Source organism: Pungitius pungitius, chromosome 9, assembly GCF_949316345.1.
Source record: "Pungitius pungitius chromosome 9, fPunPun2.1, whole genome shotgun sequence".
In the NCBI taxonomy this organism is placed as follows: domain Eukaryota; kingdom Metazoa; phylum Chordata; class Actinopteri; order Perciformes; family Gasterosteidae; genus Pungitius; species Pungitius pungitius.
In genome coordinates, this window is record NC_084908.1 from 3,747,624 (window position 1) to 3,770,263 (window position 22,640).

A 22,640-nucleotide genomic window follows, 5' to 3' on the forward strand; every position below is an offset into this window, starting at 1 on the left:
GTGGCGCGTTGTTGGCAGAGACGAGCTGAGAAAGGCCTAGCAGGCGTGTGTTCATGGGTTCATGGTGAGGATACATCATTCGGGGGGGGGGTCACTTTAATCCCTCGGCTGACGAGCAGCTCCTGATGGATGGGACCCGCAGCCGCTGAGCACACGCAAAGACAAAATGTGAGCCGTGATGATTAATGAAAGACGCAGCGCCACCAGCCAGCAAATGATCCGCCCAGTATCATCTCGTACATCCTGATGCAGAACAACCACTAAAGACGGGGGGGGGGGGGGCGCGTCACATGTACATCATCTGACACCGGAGGACCTGAAGCTTTGTTTGAGATGCAGCTCAGCGCTGTGTGTCACGTTGTTCTACTCATGAATCAGAACGACAAACAATCAGTTCATGCTCAGAAGTTGTGAAAGTGAACATCTCTAATAACGTACAACCTTCTTAGCGATTGGATGACGAGTGCTTCCGTTCTAGATTTGAGCTCGCTACAGTAACGTCGGCCGGGTCACGCAGAGACAAAGAAAGGGGGGTTCAAAGTTTGACACTGTGAGACAACTGCGTCCTAACAACCACCGCCTTATTGACTTTACAGTCTGAAATGGTCTCTACAGTATATGGATGCATAGAAGACAGTGTCTTCCATTCTATAATCACGATCTAAGCTTGATCATCTTACAGATGTGATGTTGCCATGGAGTCAGTTAATTAGCTGAGGTCTGTGTTTTGACAAATCTTCTCAGGGCAGTTCTCGAGTTCATCGCGCTTGTAGCCAATAGATATCAGAGATAATATAGAAGAATATCCTCAGGCAGTCTTACTTTGAGTCCCGACTCCAAGAAGGAGTGTGAATGCCGGCGTTTAATGAAAACACAGATTTCACATGTCCCTCTCGAGGTATGGCGCTCAAGAGATCGGGCCAACCTCAAAAAAAGGAGGCATGGGGAGTGGGGCTTTCAACAAATATTCTATATTCTAATACATATTCAAATCTAATATTCAAACTGTGTTTTTGAGCAATTTCGACAGCCCTAATGGGGACATGGCCAGCTGGCTGGCTGTTTGATAGACCCACTGTTTAGCCTCTCTTGAGATCCCATTAACACACAATAGTAAAAACCACGTCATTTATTTCCTCTGTGTTTAGATATAACAACGAACCCGCCAGTGCCTTACAGGGCAAATCAAATAATACTATTTCCATATGTTTCCACAGAACCCGCTGAACCTGTATTTTGCTTCCCTCTGTCTCTTACCCTCCAGCGGGTCTCTGGTCAGGCCCAACTGGCTGATGATGTATCGAGGGATGTCTGCCTTCATCAGTTGTCCCTCCTTGGCGTGGTCCTCCACGGCCTCCAGCAGATGGTAAAACTCTTCAGGGTTGAACTCCTATCAGGTGGAGGGGAAACTTTTAAGTACCAAAAAATGAAGCCACAACACGAATGAGCTTAAACTGTCACAGCTGAAGATGTACGGTCAGAATTCAAATGGAGTGTGTGCAGCACGGGGAAAGTTATCGCCGCTCCTTTCACTTCCAGCAGGAACAAATATCCAAATATCTTCCAGGTCGACAACGAGTTTTAAAACACATTCAGGTAGGTTGATACACCAATGCAGGAGATAGATCATCTGTGGAAGTGAACTCACAACACTCTGATCAGCCTCCTGCCAATGCCAGACCATTGCCGCTTTAAAAATCAACCATTGCTACTAATGCAGCGTGGCAAGGTTTCATTACTCCTCTCAAACACATTTGTACGTGGTGTAATGGACTGACATTTTGAAATAGTTGCACAGCTGAGAAATATTGGTAACTTGTTGGTATCTCATCGTGATATAAAACCATCGTGTTCTGTCCCCAGTCATGTTGGTTACATGACAAGTAAAGGGTTAAAGTATATTGTGGAACACTTGTTACTCAAGGGTACGAAAAGCCAATAATGTTTATTTTCATCGTCATTCTACCTGGAGATTATTTTTAAATTACTTAGCTGTTAATCTTTAAGATGCAAGGATCTAGTAAAAACATCACAGCAATAAAAAACAATCAAAAGTGGTTATTGATACCGAAATCTTGTTATTTATCTGCATCAGCTCCATAAATCCAGTATTGGTCGGAAAATACACTTTGTCATATTACAAGAGAACGTAACACAATCTTTCAGAATAATGATTTTTTTACAGCAGGGTAATGAACCATGATTACTGAAAACAAATTGTGATAACTGAGCTGATTTTAAACTGTGTCACTTCTCATCAACGGCTTTCGGTAATTCCCATCTATGATCATTCACTGAACAAATTCATGACCGAACACCAGTATGGGGCTGTCCAACCAACACAATGAGTGTTAAAACACCATCCAACTATAAGTATAATGAGTTTCACGAAACATCCTCCTCTTTTTATCTGCTGTCTTCTGTGGCGTCCTGTGGGATTCTGTTTCATTCCTTTTTTGTGGAATAACATTTTGATTAGAAAGCAGAGCCGGAGGCAGCCGGCATCATTTCCTTCCTCCCCCTGTTCTCTCATATCTGCTCTCCTCGAAGAGAAAGAGAGGGAGAGCACGGAGAGGGGGGGGGGGGACTTAACCAGCCTCTGTGATAGCTTGCTCCGCTCAAGGATGATATCCCTGCACACACACACACAGACGATGTCACAAAAAAAGGTTTTCACCAGATCACAACTCGCAGCTGACTTGAATGCTAAATGCCAAACACGAAGCCGGCGGACATCGTTTTATCTACGCGCGTGTCTCCTCCTCCCTGACCTAAGGGGCGGCGAAGATCTTAAGTCTCCTCCGGATCCGGCCTGACCCTATTGACCTCCTCTGACGGTCGTCTTGGCAACGGAAAGATGAGCCGGAGGGTGGTTGGAGGGAGGACCGCGGCGGAGAGACAAACATGCGAGGCCATCAATCAGTCCAAGTATGGCTGAGCCTCCCATGCATACAGAGAGGCGGGTTATTACCGGCTAAGTTAGTGAGTTGTGTTCTTTGTGTACCAACATGTCAAGGACACTCGGCTCGGTTTCGAGTTGCCCCACAGAGAAAAGATCAACAAAGAAGCGGGGGGGAACAAATATTTGAAAAATGTCAAGTTAAAAAAATATATCCTGCAGCGATGAGCTCATACTCGAAACAACGACCTCTAGGCCACATTCATACATTGCTGAAGGTGAAACTCTAGCGCTGTGTCAGAATCGACTGAATGAGAAATCATACCAAGGACTTTTTTTTTGCTCGCCACTGTAAATTGATATATTAACCCGGGCGGTTTATGGACTGCGGTTTTTTAGCTCTTCGGTTCAGCGTTTTGCTTGTTGCCATTTTGTTTTTTGCTACTAATAATGACATGAGAGGGTGGAGCCGAGTACATCAGACTGCTGACGGAAATGTTACAGTTAACTGTGATGAGCTGAAGACACACTGCGAAAGCGTTAAAGCTTTAAGATGAAAACACAAACATCCGCCAGACCACACAACACCTCACTATCGGCCTGTCAATCACAAGTAGACACGCCGATTGTGGTCTATTTGACTCTAAATGGGACTCGTCTCTTTTTTGTACAAGACAATTCAATGCATTTTAGTTCATTCAAGCTGAAAAACACAAATGACATATCAATCATTCTTAAATAAACAAGGTGGGTTCACATGTTTTTGCTCCGGCAGCTGAAATGGTCGACTGAAATGTATGTGCACATAACCGCTGTGTGCCGTATGAGGCTGCACACTCTCTGTTAAACTAAACTAAAATACCAGAGGGGGGAGTAATGATCCATCCTTTCCTTTTGTATGAATCGAGTTAAAGGTGTAAGTTGTGAACCAGTTTGGGTCAATATTGGTGTTAATTGGTGCACACTTTGCCTGTTTTTCTAAAGATTGCTTGCAGGTATATACTAGATGAGAAAATGCCATGTCAACTGGTGAAAGGATCCTGGAGACGCTGACTCACCAAACACTCGAGGAGGCGGGCTGGACGGGATATGATGATGAAGAGCTTTTTGACCAGCTCAATGACGAAGGTGAGCTCCGGACTCTCTGAGCGCTCGTAGGCCTGAGAGCGAGGCGGAGACGGGCAGACAGAGAGACACGATGGCTCAGTTAGACACGATGGCTCAGTTAGACATGCGGCGCTGCGTGTGTTGATCGGTGTGCCGACGCTCCTCGCCACCCGCGCGACTCACGTCGTTCAGCAGCTTCTCCAGGTTCTCTTGCAGCTCGCAGAAGTAGACGCTGGTGATGAGACCCTCGCGTGACTTTGTGAGGCAGTCCCTGGACAGCTCGGCCACCTGGTGGTGGATGAAGCTGAGGACGCCGTCGGCCAGCGGCATCACGCTCTCCGGGCAGTAGCTGTGGATGAACTCTGCCAGCCTCTCCTCCATCTGAGCCGTGGCCTGGGAGAATACGAGATGGCGTTTAACTGATAGCAACACCCCCCCCGCGGTTATCTCCGGACTATTGTACGACATGTTGGTGTGTGTGTTGCATAGATGTCGAGTGATTCATACAAACACCTAAATCAGATATTTGTCTGTTAATTAAGCGCCATATAATGGCGTCGACAGTGCAGCAATGTGGAGCCGTTATTTGCAGACCTTTCACGCTTCCAATAGCGTAGGAAGTCTTGTTAGCACTGCTTCACATAGCATCACTGTGAATGAGTTCATGATGCTGAGGATGATGTGTGTGTGTGTGTGTGTGTGTGTGTGTGTGTGTGTGTGTGTGTGTGTGTGTGTGTGTGTGTGTGTGTGTGGGCAAATTACGTCCATTTCCCAACACACATTTCCCTTTCCTACAGAACTCATCCAGGCTGCTTTAAGGAGTTTAGCATACGGTTTGATAACGTACGAGCCCCCGGAGCAAGATAAGTGGTTTAATTGATTTCATGCTCATCACCAGTGACTCAGAGGTCAGGTCGAGCATCTCAGACGAGGACGTCCTCCAGATGTTTTCACCCACTGCCGGGCCACAGAGAGCAGTGAAATAAAACCTCCGAGGCCGCCCTCCGACCGGGAGCCGTGTTTATGTTGGAGGTCGGAGGAGGGAGGTACGCCTCTCTGAACGTGACACACGGGGAGGAGGGTTTGGTACGCCAGGGCCCGTTGGTCAGGAGATAAAACCGGGACACCTCGGTTCGATGGGAGTGTTTTCTGAGGGTCGCCATCTGACATCTACAATACCCCTGCAAGCCACATGTATTTTGACTTAAGAAATTGAATCTAATGTACAAAGGCTGGCCTTCATTCTGTTTACATTGCAGATAAAATAATCCGACCAAAAAGGTCTAAATCATGCCTCCACAAATCACATACCGGACATGAGAGACGCTCTGGAAAATACGTTTAGTCCAAAATCAGTGTGATTCAGCAGAAAAGGTGCGTATTCGTGTGTGGATGTACAGGTTCCACTGTGTGTATTTGTTTGCGTGAGGCTGACCTTGGGGAAGCGCTCCTTGTAGACATGGTTCATCATCATTATTTCATTGTCATAACAGGATGGAGAGCGCCCTGGGCTGAAGAAGGCAAACACACAGAGTCGGAGAGTGAAAAACAACACAGAGGGAGAACATCAGAGACCTGATTCTGGGTTTTTTTACTTGAATGAGGGAATAATTCACCACCTCTCCTCATGTGCATCCTGTCTGGACATTATGCTAATCCAGCAATCTGAAATTCAGTACACTCATCTGGTGTACTGCATGGGGTACGGACGCACACCAATATTTTATTAACGTGCTTAATGTGCACTTTCCGACACACTAAATCAACATCTGGAAGATAGAAAAGCCCCCCAAAAACTCAAACATTGCTGAAAGCACAAACACACACTGTGAACAGATTTCTAGTGGGCAAACACGGTTTAGCTTTGCGGAAAAGATGCGATATGAATAGAAATAATGAGGCATGTCGAGGAACACAATAAAGCATTCTGTATACTGAAGTCACAAGATTATCAGGATTATCCAGTGCAGCGACTGCCGAGGAGCTTAATATGAAAGCGGAATACTGATAAGCAGTGACGAGTTGTATGCAGAGGGGGCCTGTTTCAACCAGAGGGGAGGCTGTAATGGGCGAGGTTGGACTTGCTAATAGAGAAACTGCTGCAATATGGAGAGGCTCAAAGACCTTGAGGGTGGACTGATACGGATTTAATAATACTAGTGGTGGAAATATAGAAACAGGTTAGCAGTAGAATGGGCATCGTTCCGTGCCGTGGGGGCAGCCATCATTGCCACTGAGAGCGTTGTAGTCGGCTAACTGCTAGTTATGAAAGTACGTTTGGCAGTAACAACTTAATTGTGTACGGGACTAGTAACGCAGAGACCCAGAGTCCACAAACTCTTGACATATGGCTTTCACCAGAAGAGTGACCACTTTGTTCTTCCCATTTTGTATAATGGATGTTGTCACGGTTTGGGTTCATGTCTTGTTTTATTTTGTAGTTTTGTGTCCCTTGTGTCCCTGGGGTAACTTCACTTCCTGCCTTGGCCTTGTCCCGATTGTTTCCACCTGTGTCCAATCACCTGCACCCCCCCTGTGTATTGAAGCCATGTCAGTCTCTATGTCGCGTCATTGCATGTTACATGTTGTTGGTGTATGTCCCTGGTCCCATTTGGATTTATTAAAGAATGCCTTGTGTGGAACTCTGCGTTTGAGTCCTGCCTCTGCCCCCCTGCACAGATGAAGCATTAAAGCATGCTGGAATACTGGAGTACAGCGTTAGAATAATGCAAAGCTTTAGTGCAGCTTAAATAATAAACTTCACCTGAGTAGGCTACTAATACTGTAGAATAGAATGTATACTTCAAGTATATCCTGCTATTTACATGTATGTACTTTTACACAGCTTACCAGTACATTTCGTTGAATGCAGTACTTTCGATTACAGTATTGTGTTAAAATAAAAGTATTTCCTCTACTGCTGATATAAGACCATAAACCACACACAAATATGTTTGCAGCCTTATTTAGAAATCACAGGACACTGATAAATATTTTCTTCTAAAGCTTCTTCTAGAGCTAAAAAACAAATTGTCTGTCCTAGCATTAAATGACAGATGCAGAAAATGAGTAAATGACCCACTAGCACAAACAAACAATAATAGAGCACAAACATAAATAGGTAAATTATAGAATACAAAGGCTGTGTCCTGTGTGCTCTGAATAAATGACTGAGAGCATCTCTTTATGAAGATGGAAGTTGTTCCTGCACAGTCCCTAAAGTCCTTTCATATAATCTTGATATAAAGAATCCTGATGGCCCTTGTTAACTTTTCATCAAACAATTCTCACAATTAAGCAGCTTCCAAAAATTCCGACTCGACTCCCGGCTAAGAAAGCAGCATCCCGGTCCTCTCTCGGGGGAAGAAGATCACGCATACAAGTAGTTGGCATGATACCAAAGCAGCTCGGATTCATTGGCTCAAACGGTCTTTGTCTCTTGGTCTCTCACCTGAGGCTGCGAGAGCGAGGTCGGGCGTGCGGCGAGCGCCGGCCCCCGTCGTCGTCCGTGATGCTCTCGGTGCTGCCAAAGTGCTTGGACAGGAAGTGCAGCTCGTCCATTGTCGGCTGGAAGGGCAGTTGGTGCAGACGCTCCTGGGACGAACTGGATGACTGGAGCGGGACACGGAAAAGAGACGCGGTTACATTCTGTCACGTAAGCTCCAAACCGCCGCTGCAAACATGTTTACAAGTGACATGGTGATGGAGAGGAGGGCGTCAGAGACACCGAATGGCATGAGCGTCTTCATCGCTGTGGTGACAATGAGAGGAGGGAAGAAAAACTAGAAGAAAGCACAAGGTGTACTACATGAGTGGGTGGAACGAACTGAAACAAGGCAGAAAAAGAGAGAGAGGTGGAGAAAAAAGAAAATGTCCAGAAGGAGTTAGTGTAGGAGGGCAGAATGAAATAATATGGACGGAACATGCAAAACCTTTAAACAAAAAACTTTTGTTCAGTGTAGGAGGGGGGAAAAAGCGCCTGGATCAGTGGGAGGCTTAATGAACACGTCCCCCGATGGGACACTTCGAGGTGCTTTGGCCACTCAACGATTTCTGCTGTAAAAATCCATTAGAAACTCCATTCAGGTCCATTCAGCCACTTACAAGCTGCACAAAAGAATATTAAGAATCAATCAATTAATAATCAGTTAAAAAGCTGGAGGGGGGGAAGGGAAGGAGACTAAATGCCTCTCGATGTGAGGGTTGTCATCACTAAAGACCTCTACATACCGTTTGTCTCGCTCCTTCGTACAGTCACGAGGTGCATCTCCATTTTCCTAATTGCGAGCAGTTGCATCTTTTAGTCACTCTGACTGCGTGTGATGATGATACGAGCGGAAATGGGAATTTGAGGGAATCCGCTTTAAGAGGACCATCATCAACTGGATCAACTTAAACAGTGAATACTTTTGATGAGTTTGTTTTTGCACACGCATGAACTAATACAATAATAAACAAGGCCAAGTGACCATTTCTAGCAGTTTCACATTTCCGTATTGCCACCTATTTAAGAAAAAAAGTATAATTTCCACAACCAATTGTATTACTATTTGGATCTGTTTGTGAATTAATTAATAATAAAGTTGGTGAAAATACACATCACAATATAGCTTATTTCCTGCATCAAATGATACATTAACAAGGAAAAAGTTTGTCTCTAAAAGATGTCTTTTTCCTAAAAAGACTGATATGTAAGGAACATTTTTTTGTTGAATGACTAAGGTTGTTCTTTTGTTTCATTCAATTTAAATCTACCTCTTCAATTAAGCAACTCCTCCACACACACATACACACACACACACACACCTATCTCCCCCTTTCATCTGCTCTGTTCAGTATGCAAGGGTCCTGCGGTACCTAATCAAGCGAGTAATGGCCCGTGTGAGAACTAGCAGAGCGCTGAAACCTGACGAGATGGAGGGGACGAAGACCGATGGAGCTGAGGAGGAGAACGCTGAGAAAACCATCTTCAAACTCATCTACCGGTAAAAAGAGATCAACGGGTCGCCTGCAGTGTAATGTGCGTCTCTGTCAGGAGGTGCACTGGGGGGGGGGGGGGAAGTCAATGAAAGAAATGATGTGTGAAGAGGCCACGTAGATGGCACAGTGTACAGGGGTTGGATTATGCGTCAACACCTTACCTCCACCTGAGCGTCGTGCAGATTAGGTCCGTTTCTCAAATGGACTGTTTACCAAGTGAGCCTTGGCAGAAGTCATTTATGCTTCACTCAGACAAAAGTGAACATTGTTTTGTTGTCCCTCTGTTTGCTTCAAAACACGTTTCACTTACACCTACGCTTCTCTTTTATTTGTCTCTTTTGTCCCTTTTTACCATCCATCTCTGCTCCTATGGGGGTAAAGTAATGGATGGAGAAATACTTACTGAAACAGGGAAGAAATTGGTCACATTTCATTTTTATCATCCCTGCTCTACTTTGTTTTGTTTTTTCCAGAAAGCCCAAATCCTAAACCCGGTTGATCATATCTTAGCAACTGAGGTGCTATTTATAGTTTGGGTTTAGAAGCGAAGCATGCACAGAGGCGTGTGTGCTTGCGTTTGCATGGCATCCAGCTGCAAGTGTGCAAATGTTTCAAAGCGAAGCGAAACCAAAGTGGAACATGCAACTTTAGAACATGAATCCCATGCACGGATTTAATGCATGGAAATATATGCAAATAAATTATTTGAGAGAGATACATATTCATGGAGAGGATAGAAAAACACAACTCGTCAATTTAGCAATAGACTAAAATAACTTCACTGGGCTGTTGATTTCATGACTTCACGTCTAAATTATCAAGAGAAAAAAGCACTTAAGAGTTCCCTTGCTCCTGTTTTGAGGTGCAATGTTTGATCTTCATGAGTTTTCACGCTATAAGGGAATAGGTGGAGGATTCTCTCTGTGCACACAGCGTGAGAGTCACCAAAGTGGCTGCTGCAGTCTTCAGAATGAAGGTGTTAACTAGAACCATCATGGGATTTCACCAAGAACACTATATACTATTACAAGGACTCCAAATAGCTAATTCTACCCAGAACCCTTTTTATTTCACGGGTTACATTTAGAACCCACCCGGGGGTAAAAAAAAAAAAACCTTTTTACATCCCAAAGCTTTAATCTCAACACCCCAGAGAGGTTTAACCAAAAAAACCTTTGTATTCCCGGGGCACAAGCCCACACAAAGGGTTCTACCAGGACCCGTTTTATATTGTAACCATTTTAAATTTAATGTGTGTATGTATACAGTATATATGTATATATAAACATATATATATATAAGAGTTTGCATCCTAGACCTATGTGGTGCACCAATCCACAACTATCATGGTTCACATTCACAGTTCGAAGGGGGCGGGGGTCTTTTTTAAACCTCTTGAAAAATGATTCCTTTGGAATAAAAAGATGGTTGCAAATGAACTGGTTCTTGGTAGAATTTCAACCCTCCACGAAGAACCTGTTTGGAACCATTGCTTCCCAGCGCGTACACTTTGGTGTCCTGTTTGATAGCCACACGTTTAGTGTTACAAGGACACCCTCGGTCAGCTCCGTCCTTCATTCGAGAAGGTGCACGAGGTGCAGTGTGTCTGCCTCGGTAATAATGCAGAACAGATGAAGGGCAGACTGCTGCTGCCTGGTCTGTGTTACAGTTACAGTACATTCATTGACTCAAGGAACAATGGGGGGGGGTTCATTGTCTTGTCGTGCAAGAACATGTGGTTAACAGCCGACTCACTCTCCTAATGACAACTGTCTTTTGTCCTCAAAAAATGCTGATGAATAAATGAAACATGAGATGACGCATTAGAGCGTGCGTATCTTTCTTTGTCCACTCAAACCTACCGTTGAACTGGGTGTATTGGTGCCATATCCGGAGGAAGGCAGAGAAGCCAAGGACCATCTACGACCATCAGCCCTGAGGAAGAGACATAAAAGTGGAAAAAGGGGACGACTCCGATATCGGTTTCTGTTTTAGTCCCTCCGAACAACCCAGTTGGCCTGAAGCAAACCCATCACCACCACTTCCTTTCTATCCAATTACACTTATGTCCCCTTTTATCCCCCCGCCCCCCCCCCCGACCCCCCGCCGGCCACGCCTGACGCTTCTTCAGCGTGATGGACGAGGGACACACATTTGGGCTGAATTCGGGCACCTCGCCTCATTCATCTCGTTCGTCTCGTCTGCGGTCAGGCCCCTGTGACACGCACACTTTAGTGTGTGAGCGGGCGTGTTCCCCGGAGGGCCTCTTTCTGTGTGTACATGAGGGTAAAAATAATCGTGTGTGCCATTCCCCTCGGCTAGCTCAAGCTGCTCTCGCAAAGCGTCGCATGTGTGACTTTGTTGTGTGAATAAAGCAGGAACGCCGACCTGCGAGAGGATGCAAAGGAGAAGTGGGCTGGTCCGCTCGGTGAGAAATTGCGCGGGCTGTCCAGCGGACTGCTTCCTGCAGGAATACATGTGGACAGAGCACAACACGTACACACTACATTATAGGATAGAGGATAACAAACCTAAAGGCATTTCATCCAGAGTAAGGCTTGGGCCTTTGAGTTTCTCATTTCACGTTCAGTAATATTGTAGGTCTGACACGATGAAATGGATAAATTAGATGTTAAGCTAAATTGACACATTGATGTTGCAGTGTTGCCTAAACCGTAGGGATTTCCATCTGAAGGCAGCAAGCTTCAGCTCTCTGATTTTCAGGGCTTTGTTGACAACGGCAGAACTGTGATTGTCCGTATTTGTCATTGCTTTGCACCTTGAAAGCGTGACAAAGCTTGTTGCGTTACTATGACAACTGGAAACTGTGAGCTGAGACGCAGGCGTCTGCTGCTTGTTTTTGGTTTTGTTTTAATGTCATCTTGTTGATCTTGTGGCCCTCTTGGCGCTCAAAGGAGCTAAATTCAACGCGTTATTACAGCAGATAACAAATATTTGCTGTGTGTAAAGTTATACGTTATATATGAATTTGAAATCTGAGGAGAGCATGATGTTGTAACCTAAGCTTCTCATTTTGTGTCTGCTTTTTTATAGTCAGTCAATAAATATTGAGTTAAAAAAAATCTGAATCGGATCGGCACAATACATGCTGTTTAGCTTTGGACTGCTTTCCACACTGACCTATGTGTCCAGGCAGTGGGGAGTGTGGCCGCGGCAAGGTGGGCGACGTGCTGGTCAGGATGAGGCTTTTCCTGTTGCTGGTTCTGCAACTTGAACACACACATGAGAACAGAGAGGACGTCAATACTCATCTTCATTCAATTCTGCTGTCAAATGACACGCTGACTTGCACACAGACACACAAACACACCCTTGCCACCATTGAGTGACCCCCAGGTTAATGAAGACACTGAGGTTCCTTGAGTCTGTTCGCCTATTGGTCACCTTAAGGAAATGTAGAGCTACAGTAGAGTATGCGTGTGTGCATTTATACGTTGAGTACAGCATGCCTCTTGTGTGTGTGTGTCTGTGTGTATACGTGCATGTGTGCATGTGGGCCATAATAAAGGACTATATTGATGTCCGCCTACCCACACGGGAGAGCAACACATCAACAAAGATTCCTTTTTAATTTCCTCTCGGCCCGGAACGACAGCAGCTGCCATGGAACATGATGGCCACGGAGAGATGGAGAGGCAGCCGCACAGCGAGATAAGGAGCGGGGAGGGCAGGTACCGCCCCGATAAAGGCCTGAAGTCATTGAACCTTGAGGGCTTCAACCACTGCTACTCGGTGCTTCACGGGGGGGGGCGACCGCACGCGGGGCGTTTCAGGTGTGGTCTTTCGAGGACACATTAGGGAGGTTGTGCTTGTCGTTTGCTTGAGTTTCGGTCAGAGCCGATTTTGCAGAATAGTGCAGCAGAGCTGATTTGTTTGTTCTGTATTGCATCAGCCAGCAGGCTGCTCCACACCCGTGCAGGAGGTGCTGTAGATCGCACAGTGCACGTTTGGTTATTTGAAGTATTGTCCCTCGATCAATAATCAATATCCTCCCCTCACCGCTCCTTCGCTTTGATGCGAGTCTCCAGCAGTTGTTTCGAGCCCATCAAACCCCCCCCCCCTCGGCAGGCTTTTATCGGCGGCAGTGCTTCTGCTGAGGGAGTGCTTGTAGTCCACCTCGGAGAACAGAGGAGCATATTGAAATATTTAAGGCAAACGCATTAGCTTTCGGATGGAGGAGCTTAGCACCATCCTCCGCTTTAGCCTTCGGGGAGAGGAGAAGGAGAGGGGGGGGGCGGGCGGGGGGGTTTGCGGGAGGAATCGATGGACGAAACCGAAAGGAGTAGAGACGGTGCACTCCTCTGATTTCGTTTGTGAGTCATACTTTTCTTTTTCCTCACGCCCACAATGACCCCTCGTTTCGTTCGGCGCGTGAACCTGCAGCCGCATTTTCATGGTCCTCAATAGAAAGCTGAATCACTCGAGCAACACACACTTCTCGAGCTTCACGCCAGCGCGTGTTCCTCGCTTTTGAGTCATGATTCTTCACATCTGCAGCAGCTCCGCTCCACCAAGTGATTGACTCCAAGGCGCAGTGTCTAAAGTTTCAAAGCGCACATTACTGCATGAGGGATTGATTCCTCTACCTGCCTCGTTCCTGCTTATTGTTTTCCCTCTCAGTGACTCTCCATCTGTTTTTCCTTTGTGTCGCTACATTTTGCCCACTTTGTTCTCTCGCTCAGCTCCATCCTTTGTCAAAATTAACTCTCGGAATAATGAATTATTCATTCTTCTCTCGCTCTAACTCCCATTTTTAGGGTGATAGAGTCAACTAAACTATTAAAAGACAGTAACAGAATGAAAACCCACAAGGGTAAAGCAATTTAATCTTCCCCAGAGGTCTCTTGCAGCCACCGTGTTTCACAACACTGTCATCTGAACGGTGTAAAAGGGCATCTTTCCCAAAGCATTTTGTATTTTAAAATCAAAAAGGGTTAAATAGCAGTGCTGCTCTTTACTCTATAAGCCAGCAGCCAGCTCCATATTCATCACCAGCAAAGGTCACATTGGAGTTCTGCTGCTTGCATGCCTGCAGCCGTGAGTGGAACATACGATAGTAGGGGGAGGGACTTATTAACATATAACGTTATATCATATTATATTTATTTATTTATTAATATCCATTACTTGTTGATATATATATATATATATAAAATATATACACACACAATATCATATACTGTATATACATATATATGAACACACACATATGGACAAGTTACAATCTGAAAACACAATACAAACTCTTAACTGGAAATACTTTTTAATACTGAATCCATTTGACTCTCTGAATAAAGAGTGAAGTCATCAGAAAGGCAGGATACCATTTCAAGGAGAAGCTCCCATTAATCCTTGCCCTGAAATAGCGGCCACATAATTAGCTGTCACAGCGCTGGATGTGAGTGAAGGTTACAGGACAGTGGTTATCGGTGGCGGTTAGGAATTATGACTAACATGCTGCGGATTCACTGGACTGCAAACGCAAAGGAGATAAGAGAAGTTGGGAATGTGTGTGTGTGTGTGTGTGTGTGTCTTCAAGTGCGTGCATGTGTGTCAATGTGACTTTAAATCGCACTGCCACGGTAATGGTCATGCAGTTCTGGGCTCATCCTCCCTCAATCTGGTTAAGAAGGTGTGTGTGTGTGTGTGTGTGTGTGTGTGTGTGTGGGGCAGTTAGTATGCTACACGTTGCCGTCTTTGAGTCATAAATCTGGAGCTGTCTCTGGGTTTTGCGGTCAAACACAAACACCGTGTCGGTTTACAGCAAAACAAGCCGCACTATATCATCCTCTGCTGTCAGCAAGCTGCTGATGTTTGGATTCATTCAGTCACCCACTTGCGCGTGAATTCATTTTCAAACAGAAAGCCCAGGCTTCGCTGAAAACGACACGCTTTCCGTTAAAATATTCAAACCCATTCACATCCAATTACGTGAATTAAGGATGTGTTATTGCCCATCCATTATGAATTGACCCGAGAAGCAAGACGAAGAGGAATGAGATGGGGAATGTGCGTAACCGTGGCAACACATTCAGAGTCACACTCAAAAGAAGAAAACAGTGACATCTCCAACTGTTTCCCTTTTCTATTTTCACCCGAGCTCACAGCGAGACACTGGTGCTAAACAAATGACACGATGGGAGGTGAGCATCTGACTGAATCGACCCTGATCCGAGACCAGCGCTTCCCCCCCGAATATGATCCACAGCGCCGTGTGTCGTTGACAGCGAGCGGCTGTTTGTGTGTTTGGACCTGAAAGCCAGTTTCATAATCTATCATAATCCCCGGCGTAATCCATCATGTGTGAGTGTGACAGATGAGCAGTGGCGAGGCGTGAGGCGCTGTCAGTCACAGAGAGTGTGATTCATTGGGGTCAGTGGTGCGTGCTGCTTTGTGTGGGCCTCTGTTGACGGACACCGGAGCTGATGATGAAGTGAAACAACTTTTAGGACGCGAGCTGAGCAAAGTGTGAGCCGCATTTCAAATGAAATCTTCTAGATTGTATTTGTTGGTGCGTTTTTGAGCTTTCAGCTGGTCTCAGGAAACACCAGAATGACAAACAGTGACAGGGGAGAGGAGCGAGAGGCACAAGGACGGGGAGGAAGAGCCCATTTCGGCTGAATTGTGTTTATTCGGCAACATAATGAGAAACGTTCTGTCCACAAAATGCTTACTGCCAACACAGTTGGGAAATGTTCCTAATGAATGTATCTGTCAAACGTTCAGCGTCAACGGGTTTCATTCTACAAAATCTAGCCACTCTGTGGTTATGTTTTGGCAGTGACTTGAAGCACATGATGAGAAGCTTGGAATATATTATAACCACCATCTTAAGCTATTTAGCTTATACTGTGTACGTTTTACTTCGCATTGTATAATCTTTAAATTGCTTTTTTTTTAAAAACCTCATCACATCAGGTAAACTCACTGTTCACTAATAACACAAACAGCAGAACGAGCGTGGCTTGAGATTTTGCAAAAAGCAATAAGACAGAATGTTGGACATTCATCAGGTGACCCAAAACATGACCCTAAATGAATGTAAATGTAAAATATGTTTGTTAATGCTTGAGCAACTACAAGTCAACAGATAATGAAGCCTTGTTATTCAATACGCCATTGTTTCATTTCATCATACTGCATAAAGCACATTTTAAAGTAGCTTAGAATTAACGACACACGAGAGGAAGGACTTGCAGTAATTGCAATTCAAATGCAAACAAGTCGTACAGGAAAGTGCTGAACGGTCCCCGGTGTTGAGATGAGAACATAAAAAAGACAATGTCAAAGGAAAACAACAGGGAAACCGATGTGACAGCTAACAACCCCAGTGTGTTTTTCCCTGCTCCCAATACCCAGAAAACGCATGGCTGTCAAGGGCTGCAACGTCCCGGGTCACCCTGCTGGGTGCGTGGGGGGGGGGGGGGGGGGGGGGGGGGTCAAAGGTTAAATCTGCGGTAATGACTTTGACAAGCAATTATCGCTGTGGAGGCCTGGCACCCGGTCATTAGTCTCTCAAGCACACAGGATGGAATAAATAACACACATTGTTGGTCCCCGAACACCTCAAAACTGTCCCCGGCCGTCTACTCATTAGAGCAATATAAGTATTGGACACATCTCATTAAATCTACACATTCCACGCCTGGCTGCCACTGATGAACACTGATTCTGCATCGGTGCAGGTGGAACAAGTGCCTGTAATCAGTACTACAAAGGAGGCGGGTTAATCACAACTAAGGCCATTTGTTACAAAAGCGTTGTCCTCGGCGAGGTCAATGGTGTTTACTGAACAAAACAACACTGCGGCGATAAAGATGGAGCAAGAAACACGAGCGCTCGGATGAAAAGAAAAGTTGCAAACAAGCAAACAGTTACAACAAGTGCATTCGAACAAGAAGGTACAGAGCCAGAACAATGAGAATCAAGAAAGTACAATTTATGCAACAAAGCCTAACTACAAAGTGCTCTAAGTAAGGGCCAGGTATGGTCAGAAGAGGTTTGTTAACTAAATACTTTCTGCTGTCCTGATGTCATTGGGGAGCTCGTTCCACCATTTAGGAGCCAGGACTTCTAACCCTATTCCCAAAGGGGGATATATAGCTCGGCTCAGCATCCCGGCCCCTGTTCTATCCTACGGCAGGATGGAGTCCAAGCCCCGAACACATATTGCAATATCAATATTTATGCATGTTATAATAAAGCAGTGTTCAAACTTCAACAAGTCTCTCTGGATTGAAATGACGTCACAGTGGGTTGGGTGAGTTGTAGAAAAATCTTCCGTACAATAGTCGGATATTAGTTGAGAGACCAAAGCTGTTTCTTTTTGTTGTGAAGTCTGTCATTGTATCTGTGTCTATGAGGAATTACTCACTTTGAGACCGCCTCAAGTGGCCAGTTGTAGTACTGCGGTTTGGGGCATTTTGCAATCATTTTCAGGTCGCTACTTGTCCTGCACCTCGTTAATATATCATTCTTTTTGTTTACTTAATATAAATGTCAACAGCGGCACATTCGTCAAATGCTGCTATTTCCCTGGTACAAAGTTTTGAATTATTGTACACAATAACTACTTGATCTGTGTACTTGACCGGTCATTTTTTATTAAAAAAAACACTGAAATAGAAGAAAGGAAAAAAAACACTGAAATAGAAGAAAGGGAGCTCAAACAAATGAATCACAGAGGGGATTTAGCTAATTGATGTTTTTGCGATACCATCCTTACTCATGATCTTCTTTTAATTGCAACCTCTTTCGTAAAAACACCCAATCTTCCATTATGTGCGTTCTCATTTGTGAGCAGTGGCGTCTCATTTTATCACGCTTCATTGGCTCTTTCTCTAATTACTTCCTTAATGGCGTTCTCTATGTCCTCGCTGCTCGCCTCCTGCTGCTATACACAAACAAAAAGGTTTATATAAATCTCAGCACATTCTTTGTGACGAGTGGCCACTGATAAGAACACGTCGGCTGAACAGCTCCATATCCACACACGATCAATTCAACAGTGAGACACATCACGAGAAGACGTTTTAACCTTCCGGGGTGGGATATCAAGCACGCTGTGTGTCTACTGTACCATGTGTGCGTCGGACCACAAGTGATCCCCCCCGTTTGCATGCACATGTGAGTTGGTGACAGGTATTAGCGAGCGCTTGTGCACGGTTAATGTGTTTTACCAGCAGATCATTAATTGTGTGTGTGTGTGTGTGTGTGTCAGTCTGTAGTGTCACTTGCTGCTCTAGAAGTGCTGACACACAGGGCACAGAGGACACCAGACGCTGCTGATGGTTACAGCATTGATCGGTCCAGGCTCACTTCCTGTCAGGTGACATCCCTCTCTCTCTCTCTTCATTCCTCTCTTCCTCCCTCGCTCGCTCACTCCCTCCCTCAGGACCTCTTAAAGGTGAGTACGTGTTTACAACCTTGGGAAATGGAAAGGAAATGGACAGGATAAAATTCTACCCCTTTAAAAAAATAAAAAGCTTTCTGGACCAAATGGTTGTTTTCATGTTTGTGCATCCTGTTACACAACATGCACTGCTCTCACTGCCAGAGTTTCAAACATCCACCAGGAAATAGATGGACCCCGGACAAGGTGAAACTAGCAACGGGGCCGTCTTGGTGTTTGTTTGGTCGCATGGCTTTGTTGTTGCTATGCAATGTTGCACATAGAGACATAAAATAGTCTTTTGCTCTCATCCCCATAAAAGAGAAGATAACCAAGAGGGTAAAAACAACCAAAACAAGTGGCAGCTATGGCTTCATTGGCCATAGTGGCCAAGAAAGAAACAAAAACGCAATAAAAGAACAAAGTGGGAAAAGAATATTTACCGAGTCCTCCGGTATGTTAAAAACTACTTTAAGGTACATTTCTCAGTTTGTAATAAAAAAAAGAGTAATGTCTGTTGTTGCGACTGTTGCAGAGCAAAGCAAAGCAAAGACTGATTATGTAACGAGCGGACAAGTGACTGAATATAAAGTTGGCTGGCAGACACTGAGTAGCTGACTGCCTGAATTACCCACCGACTGGGTGAATAATACATGTTGGCCAACGTTCAGACTGTATTCAGGCTGAACGAGTGCTGATTTCACAGAGGAGTGAGTAAGTGGCTGACTGATAAATAACAAAGTTGTCACTGAAGTCGGACGTTTCTCCAATCTGCTTCTTGATTAAACCCCACACACTTCCTAATGTTTAAAAAAAAAAAGACACGGCATCGACTTCTCTGTGATTGGCCGCCTCGCTGCGTTCAAATGGTTGGATGCTATGAGGAATTTTGAGCATAAAGTAGTTCAATCAGACTCATTTAGCGGCTGGCTAGTTAGCCAGCCTGCTAATTCCACCATGATTTCATGCAACGCCGGCTGAACAGAGGGCTGGAGAAGTTGAGACAGCTGCTAACTGAAGGTCCCTCGCCTGAGCTGCCGTTCCACTCTCCTCCAAGCAAGGTAGTCTCCAAGCTTAAGACTGAACTACTACTTTAAGACCATGATATTTTTTGTATCACTTGCAAGTAAATTTTTGACCTCACAATCAGTAAGTGAGGAAAGGTAATCTCAATTATGATCCAATTATTAGATTAATCTGAGCTTCTCTAACCACAATAAGGACATTTAGTTAGCGGAGCGGGTCTAGAGTGTCATCACAGCGTCAAAGGTCGTCTTTAACAAGACAGCAGTTCTGATTCCCTCATTTTACGTTTGGGCCAGCTACTGCCCACGAAGATCTCAAGTGGGCCAGACCACATACAGAGGGTGTGGGGGGGCGGGGCTGCAGGGATGGTCCAGCCGACTGGGGGGGGAGACACAGTCATTTAATAATACTACGAGCAGTAGCAGTAACCAATATAAACGAAAAACACAACGAGCCTCTCGTCTGTCAGAAGCGATCGCGCATGCGTGATGACCTGACGTGACTTTTTAGCAATACCCGCTTATTTTATAGAAATGCAATTTATGTCTTTCTCTAATTCTCACAATAGCAAGTCATCCAGGGAGCCGCACTGCAGAAAGAGATATCAAGTGAACCTTGATTTAAGATGATGTTGTGACATGTATTTCCCAGTTATTTGTTAGAGTATAAAGAAGTTTCATTGCAACCAATTCAATTATATTAACATATCCAGAGATGAAAGGGTCTGAAACCCCCCCCCCCACAGTGGGACCTGGGCACTTAAATGGAAGACAACAGGACACAATCAACATCATGACGACACATCACTCCTCTGCACTCGGAAGCGTTGTCAGATGTCCTCTAAATGTGTGAAAGTTCATCCTCAGGCAGAGTGATGCATCAGGAACGTTGTGGCAGCGCAGCGACCTATCCGGATCCTTCTGCCTGGTTCTCCATCACTTCCCTTGTCTCCCATTTGCCGTTTGTCGGCATCAGTGTCTCTCTGCGCCGAGGCTGTTGTAACGAAGACCCGAGAGCTGCTCTGAATTACCAAGATCATGACGTTCCACTTTCTTCCCGCCGTGACCTTTACACACAGAAGATGATCCACAGACATCACGTCCTCCAGAATAAAACACTTCCCTCTGTGAGCAGCAGTCATTTGCATGAGTGTGGGGGGGGGTAAGGGGAGGGTGGCTCACAGCACGTCTAATAGACATTAAAGATGATTTAATCTGATAATGGGTAATGCATATGGATTCCCAAGCAAGCAAGGCCGCCGCTTCTTTGCCTGGAGGGGAAGTAGGAATGGAGATGGCGGCAGGATGCTTAACTCAATATAATGTCTGGCATAATACTACCAGACCTTTAACTATGACACTAATGGTTGTAATAGGACAGCTAAATGCTTCAACTGAAAACCAACAGCTTTGTGATGGAATGATTAGTTACCGTGTGCTTTGCATGTGGTAATTGCTTTGATTTAGAGCTTCATAATGACATAACACATCAGAGACATCACATGAATTTGTGTTTCATTATGAAAACCTGCTCAGTGGTTACCTAGCAACAATAATGAATATAATGAATTCTGATAATGAATAAAAATTAATTGATTTTTTTAAATCCTGATTTGTGTTTGCAACTTTATTTGTTATACATTCCTGATAGTTACTTAAGTACTAAATGAATGAATTCATGTTTTATCGTGTACACTACCCTCACCATAAAGCGTCTCCAATAAGGACACAAACCTGAATGCAACGACCAGCCCATTAAATCAACTGGAATATAAATAAGTTATTTTATATGCCATCCATGTAGCGAGGCTGTCTTCCAGCTCATGCCTGAATATGAATTGTTGTCTTACCATGTCAGTGCAACCCCCCAAAATAAAGCCCCAACAGTCTGTGTGTTTTGGTTTAGGCCAGCCTGAACACCAGCCAGTAACAGATGGTGCAGCCATGGAACCAACAAAGGATGTTCTCCTTCACTGTGCAGCACCCAGCCACGCTCCTACGTTCAAAAGGACCCGACAGGCAAAGCGACGTCTCCTATAAATGTCCCCGCGCCGCCATCCGGTGCTGCGAGGACGCAGGTAAACCTATTCCTGTTTTAACCTCAAGTGGCAGCAATATGCAGAAAAAGCCCTTCATTTTGTCACCTCTAAAGGCTGTAGCAGCACTGAGTGTGTGCTTCATTGTAACAGTGGTTCATTTGCTGATGCCACAGTAGATAATGATGGTACCTACCTATACTTATCAGCTGTTATGTCCATCATCATAATCTACCCTGTAGATTTCGTCATGCTAAAAATAGCCTCAATTACCTGCCACAAAGATGGTGGATGTGTACAAACGGAAACTGCTGCAGCGAGGTGAAGGCGGCTTTCGTGCTACTGAAATATATTCTTTGTAGTCTAATTAAAATTGTAAATAAAACCGCTATTATGCCATGGGTCCAGGAGAGAGAGCGCGCAGAGGATAAATACATCAAATACAAATAGTGTTTATCGGAAATAGCTCCACTGAATGACCGCTTCTTTTGCTCTCTGTATGAAGTGGGATGAAACGTCCTGTGTGTTTTCTGAAGAGTGGTTTAATTTTCAGGCTGCATAATGTAAAAAACATGTATGTCATATATATATATAGAGATACTGAATATATAGAGGACAATGTAGAAGAAGAAAAAATCCTTTCCGTGCTCTTGTCCTGTTGTTGGTTGGTTGAGACGGCCTCGCTACATGCATATGAAGGAACTTCATATGCCTTGTCCACACAGGGATGGTGAGAGAAGAGCATTAAGAGCTCCCTTCACTTGTTTGTCCTCCAGCCTCAGTCCCTCAAGGTTACGTGTCCTTCGTCACAAGCTCAACGGCCCGAAACAACAACTCCCAAAAAGAGCTCACCTTCAGGTGAGAGGTAAGGAAGTAGAGGAGGAGAGTTTATCGTCCTGGGCTCAGTTGACCCCGCTGGGCTGCCCTACATGTAGGCTAGGACCCTATCTGACGCTCTGCCCTTCTTCCCTTCCCTTTACGCTCCGTTTTTCCTGCAGCTCGGTCTTGTGCCTCGAGGTCTCTTTTCTACCGTCCTCCTTTGGCCGAACAAAGCATTATCCCTCTAAATGGCAACAGCCAGCCAGGAAAACACAAATTCAGTAAAGGAACAATGCAGACACACACTCACACACACACACACACAAAATGAAGAGTGAGACAGAAAGGGAGCAAATTAAAAA

The 22,640-nt window shown here is 44.9% G+C and overlaps 1 protein-coding gene across 3 annotated transcripts in view; it reads right to left on the bottom strand.

The window, feature by feature from the left end:
* The window catches only part of LOC119218550 (microtubule-associated serine/threonine-protein kinase 1), a 58,637-nt gene that overhangs the window by 15,870 nt on the left and 20,127 nt on the right, over positions 1–22,640 (bottom strand). For all 3 annotated transcript variants that reach the window (XM_037473076.2, XM_037473075.2, XM_037473077.2), the window contains 8 exons: positions 12,128–12,216; positions 11,375–11,450; positions 10,849–10,921; positions 7,458–7,618; positions 5,442–5,517; positions 4,190–4,399; positions 3,958–4,059; positions 1,258–1,390 (listed from right to left, as the gene is read on the bottom strand). In XM_037473076.2, the coding sequence (XP_037328973.2) occupies positions 1,258–1,390; positions 3,958–4,059; positions 4,190–4,399; positions 5,442–5,517; positions 7,458–7,618; positions 10,849–10,921; positions 11,375–11,450; positions 12,128–12,216 (920 nt within the window). The remainder of the gene's footprint in view (positions 1–1,257; positions 1,391–3,957; positions 4,060–4,189; positions 4,400–5,441; positions 5,518–7,457; positions 7,619–10,848; positions 10,922–11,374; positions 11,451–12,127; positions 12,217–22,640) is intronic.